This window comes from Dipodomys spectabilis, unplaced genomic scaffold, assembly GCF_019054845.1.
Source record: "Dipodomys spectabilis isolate Male_0828 unplaced genomic scaffold, ASM1905484v1 ptg000118l, whole genome shotgun sequence".
Classification (NCBI taxonomy): domain Eukaryota; kingdom Metazoa; phylum Chordata; class Mammalia; order Rodentia; family Heteromyidae; genus Dipodomys; species Dipodomys spectabilis.
Window position 1 is genome coordinate 1106877 of NW_024870795.1, and position 5541 is coordinate 1112417.

The 5541-nt window shown below is 56.3% G+C and overlaps 1 protein-coding gene across 1 annotated transcript; it reads left to right on the plus strand.

The window, feature by feature from the left end:
* Positions 1 to 688: 688 nt before the first annotated feature.
* Positions 689 to 4578, plus strand: Pla2g2f (phospholipase A2 group IIF). Its single transcript, XM_042688770.1, has 5 exons — positions 689 to 878; positions 1478 to 1530; positions 2515 to 2659; positions 3382 to 3491; positions 4358 to 4578. The coding sequence occupies exons 1-5, from the start codon at positions 763 to 765 to the stop codon at positions 4567 to 4569; spliced, it is 636 nt and encodes a 211-aa protein (XP_042544704.1). The 5' UTR covers positions 689 to 762; the 3' UTR covers positions 4570 to 4578.
* Positions 4579 to 5541: the final 963 nt, after the last annotated feature.

Here is a 5541-nt window from a genome sequence, read left to right on the forward strand (position 1 = left end):
AAGATTCCTGCTGCGTTGGTTCAGCTACAATCTCAGTCCCCTCTAATAGATCACCCTCATATCTGATGGGTTCCCCACCCCACCCCGCCCCCAACAAGGGATGTCTACTTACCAGGTTTCTTCAGCAAGAATCCTGTCAAGTCAGTTGAACCAGAAATCCCTTTACCTCTGAGGGATCCTTTGGGCCATTTTCCAGCCACTAGCTCCCCTCCCCACCGCCCTGCGCTGGAATTTCCCACTTTTCCTTGTTGGATTTGGGGGTCCAACCCCATCTCTCTTCCTCACCCAGAGACCCAGATGTAACAGCTCTACACTTATTTATATGATGCATCCCCCCCCCCCCCCCGCCACCGTCCCGTAAACGTCAAGGGCTTTAACAGGGATCAGTGAATGAATTTTTTTTTTTTTTTTGGTTGTTGTTTAGCATTTTCCAGAAGGGGATGGCCATATCTTCCAGCTAATTTCAGGTACACACAGGAGGCAATTCCTGCTATATAACTCCACCCAGGGGGCCAGGCTAGGCTATGTGAGGGGTGGTGACTTTGCCAGCCAGTTGTGGGCAGGGCTGTGGCAGTGGGCGGGAGGAGGTGGAGCCTCCTTTTTCTAGGGCACCTGTCTGCTGCCTCCTGCCCAGGGGCATCGCCCCAGCACTGTCCTGCCACTGTGCATGGCAGTGTGAAGCTGGGGCCTGCTCCCCAGAGCCTTCTGAGCATATTCAGGACCTTTCGAGCCCTATGTCGCTGGCCCCCCAGAGCCCAGGACATGACAGATGGGGCACAGGCCAACCCCAAAGGGTTCAGGAAGAAGGTGCTGGTTAGATGCCCCTCTGGATGGAGGAGGCCAAACATCAGGGCCTCTCCTCCTTGGAGAACCTCCAGGTAGGTACTTGCTGCTCCAGGATGGAGCTTCTGGAGGGGGGCAAGGGAAGGCTATAAGGGACTATCCTAGAGCTCATTCCTCCTGAAAGGAGAACTCTGTTTCCAAGTGCTGGGTTGAGACATGTCCTTGTGTCTTCTAGCAATAAAAGGGTCAACCTCTAATGGGATGCTTGAGGTCAAAAGCTGAGACATCTCACTGTGATCACTCAACATTTCAGAAGCAGAACTAGAACAAGAATCCAAGGGACACCCATCTTTCTTGGCTGGGGCTTCAAGACCAAGCTGCTATGTTGGGTCCTGTGATTTCTCATCCCAGAAAGCCCCCTGGAATCCACCAGAATGGTTGGCTCTGGTCTGAGAGAATGACTTCCTATGTTGGAAGCAGATGCATGGAAGGAAGTTGGTCCCAGTGCCTCCTGGCTCTGCAACCCCATGGGGGTGTGCTCTCAGGAGGCACAGGGGAGGTGGGGAGGCCAGGCTGACAGGGACATAGAGGGACAACATGGGCGATACCTGTGTTGAAGCCAGGGAGGAACAGCAGGCTTGGACTACAGGAAAATTGAGGGAAGGACTCAGGCTCTGGCTTTCCTCTCCTTCAGGTCCAGCCTGGGTGTGAAGAAATTCTTTGCCATCGCCGTCCTGGCTGGCAGCGGTGAGCACTGGCTCTGGGGAGACGCCCCCTTCTCCATGTTTCAACCTTTCCTCTGTAAACTCAAGTGCCTCCATTGTGGATCCACTGGCCATGGGGGCTCCACTTCCTGTCTCTGGGCCTTCACTTCCTGTTAGGCTTCTTCCTCTCCTCCGGGCTGTTTACTCCTCTGGGCTCTTGTAAACGTGCTGTGGGCCTTTGGCATTTACGAGCTGTGAGGGCGCAGGGTGCAGAGCTGAGCAAGCATTGTAAAACGGTGCTGTTTGCTGACATTTGTGGACCTAAGCGTATGTATTCGTGAGTTAATGAGTTTGTGTGCAGCCAGACATACATCTGTTTGTACGCACATGGAGGTGTGTTCCAGTGTATGGGGGCGTCTGTGTATATAACACATACATGGCCATAAAATGTGTCTCCAGGCTGATGCCTGAGTATGTGAGCTCGTCTCAGTGTATGTTTATTGTGGTCTATATATCCAGTAGTAGTGTGTGTGTGTGTGTGTGTGTGTGTGTGTGTGTCCCTCCTGTTCAGGGCCCACTATATTTCCCACTCTTCCGACTGTGGAGGCCTAGGCCTAGGTTTGAGCTGGCTCCTTGCAGGCAGCATCTACATAGCTGTGAAGGTGAGGATTTCCACATGTGGGGGGGGGGGGGGTCCCCTGTCAAGTCATCTGGGCCAGGTGCTCTGTGCAAAAATTAAACCTCTTGTCATTACCTGGGTGCCCTCAGATTGGCTCAGGTGGGTGTGATGCGCAGGTCTGAGTGCTTCTGGCTGGGACAGAGTAAGATAGTAACACTGAGAACCTACAAGAGTGGCTGGGGTGGGGGGGAGGGGAAGGAAGGGAGCATCCAGCCCCCAGCCGGGTTCTGAAATCTTTGGCTTCCTCCCCCCAACATTTCCTCATCCGTGCAGGGGCCTGTGGAGGCCGGGAGCAAGCAGGACGGGTGGCGGGCGAGGGCACAGCTCACCCTCCTGCTTCTCTTGCAGTTGTGGCCACAGCCCATAGCAGCCTGTTCAACCTGAAGTCCATGGTGGAGGCGGTCACAGGCCGAAGCGCCATCCTGGCCTTTGTGGGTTATGGGTGCTACTGCGGGCTGGGGGGACGCGGCCAGCCCATGGATGAGGTGGACTGGTAGGTGCTGGATGCCAGGGCCCTTGTCAGGACCAAGAAAGGGCAGCTGAAGGTCAGAGTGACCTCTACCTCCACGAAGTAGAGGACTGCTTCACAAAGGACTGGGATTGTTTGATGACCTAGGGGCCAAGAGCCTGGTCTTTGCTTGTTAAGACTTTCTGTTGTCTGTCCCCAAGGTCTTGGGCTTAGAAATGTCACCGTCCATCCCCTCTCTAGGCATGTCCCTCCAAAAAGAATATGAGGGGACAATGGTGACACAGCTGATGCTCCCTAAACACCAGGCCCGTGACAGCCTCTCCCATCAGATCTATGGGCTGAGAGCTCCCTGAAGCCCCAGCTTCTGAGCTCACTTTCCCCAGAGCCCCGAGCTAGCATCGCCATCAGGCACAGCCAGGCACACAGCCTGTGAGTACAGCCCGGGCTCCTCGGAACCAGGCCTACCTGCCCGCCTCATTGCTGGACCATACTACAGGATGTCCCTCCGCTAAGGCTCCAAGGGGAAACCGGAGATAGGACAGGGACAGGATCAAGGACAGAAGTCCAGGGCAGCTGACGCAGCTCTGCCTAGCTGTGTGACCTCAGACGAGTAACTGTCCCTCTCTGGACCTGTTTGAAGGTCTGGCCCAAGAGGGACTGGAATAGATAATCCCCAAGACACTTCTGGGAGTGAGACAGACCAGCCAGCTGCCCCCAAACCCCCTGCTCACCTTTGCTGCCCCCAGGTGCTGCCATGCCCATGACTGCTGCTATCAGAAGCTCTTTGACCTCGGCTGCCGCCCCTACGTTGACCACTATGACCACAGGATTGAGAATGACACAGTGATTGTTTGCAGTGAGTCACTCGTTCACACCCAAGCTGGGAATGGGGAGGGGGGCGGGAAGTAGATGGCCACCCTTACCAATCAGTGCCGGGACTCCAGGCAGGCTTGCCAGACACAGGGTTCATGATATAAGAATGTCCCAAAGATTGCATGAGACATGCTGATGCTAAAATCTAAATGTTCATCTAAGATAAACAGCAGCATAAAAGGAAGAAGCTGGGTACAGTGGCTCATGCCTATAATCCCAGCTACTCCGGAGGCAGAGAGAGGAAAGGATGGTATTTGGAGCCCTCCCACCCCACCCCCAGCCCCTTCTGAAGGATTGTAGCTCCAGGGAAAGGTGACACCTGACTTAAGACATAACTAAATTGAGCAAGATTCGGGGCGCTGAAGTCAGAGGGCAGGGCAAGGAAAAGAAGTAACTAAACAAAAAATGGCCAGGGGCTCCTGGCCCTGGTAGGGTGCCCAGCAAACACAAGGCCCCGACTTCAAGCTCCCTAACCAAAAGAATTGGAATAAGCACTAGTTGGGTGTAAGTACTAACAAGCATGAATCCAAATCAGCTTAAGTACTGCTTCTCCTTACTTGGTACTTACGGCTTCCCTCTTCTGGAGTGGGGACCAGTCTTCATTTTTGCCACAAAAGGGAAGGAGGTCTGGGACTGTAGGAGGTGACCTCCTTTGGGGGTGGGCCTCAGTTTCCCCAATTTGTACCATACCATATTGGATTCGCACAGCTCCCTCAGTTTGAAACGTTGGAGTCCCGCCAGGCTGGCACAGTGGAGTAGGGCCCAATACGGCAATGTTGCTATTGGTCTGAGTCCACTCCAGCACCCCACGTCCTGACGTAAGCTCCTTCCCATCACCCACCCCGACAGGTGAGCTCAACAAGACAGAGTGTGACAAGGAGACCTGTGAGTGCGACCGGAGCGTGGCCCTGTGCCTCAGGAGCCACGCGTACAGGGACCAGTACCGCAGCTACCTCAACGTCTACTGCCACGGGCCCACCCCCAACTGCAGCATCTACGAGCCACCCCCCGAGGACACCACCTGTGGACAGGGCTCCCCAGCCTCCCAGGCCCCAGCCTAGTGTCTCTGAGGTCTGAGAGAGAAGAAGGTGGAGGGTCTGGCTGGGGGACCCCAGCCAGATGGGGCGCATGGGGTAGGGCTAGACCAGAGCCTGGGGCTGCCCTGCTGCTCCTCCCCAGAGCCCAGCACTGGGCATGGCTGTGTCTGTCCCATGTTGATTCAGCCTTGGGGGGACGTGGCGTGTCGGAGTCTGTCTGAGCATGGAGGGTAAGGCAGGAGAGGGAAGCACGGGTTGATGACCTTGCTACCTAGCCCCTCTGGGCCATGAGTGCTGGCCTGGGGCTGAGGGTGTCCTGGGACCACGCTTCCCATCAGGCCTCGCACTGGTCTCAAAGTCCAGCTTGTGGGAGAGCTGCGGCCAGCCCTGCTGGATGGCGCACGGAGACTCATCTTGGCCTTGGAGACCTGTGGCTCCACTCAGGGATCAGAAGCTTCCCCCCACCCTCAGCAAGGTGGCAGAGAATCCAGTGTCCCCTCTGAGCGTGGCATGATCAGGATGGGAGTGGCCACAGCTCTTCTTGCTCATGGTGACCCACCGCCCTAGCCAGGCCCCTCCCCACATACCTGGGGTAGGGGTGGGGTCACAGGGCTGACCTCCCTGCAGCAGCCAGACCAGTATAGGGGCGGGGTGGGGGGACACAATTGGCCGGGCTGAGGACCCACATCCATAAAGATGGCCACAAAAGTAGGAGGGCAGGAAGCCTGGAGGACTGTTCTGGAAGGGAGTAGAGAGGGTAGTAGGAAGGGGAAGGGAGAAGACAGGAGGAAAGCTAGACAAGTGAGAGCCGGGAGCCATCTAGGAGGGAGTGGCCTCTGGGCAGGAAAAGGGACAGTAGCAGGAGAGGGGCAGCTGGGGTGCGGGGCCCTCTAGATCTGGGGACTCGTGGGCAGGGGTGAGGGGACCTGGGCCTGGGCTGGGGTCTGCACCGCACCAGACGTGCTGTTTCTGCAGGTCCCTTTGTTGCCTCCTCGT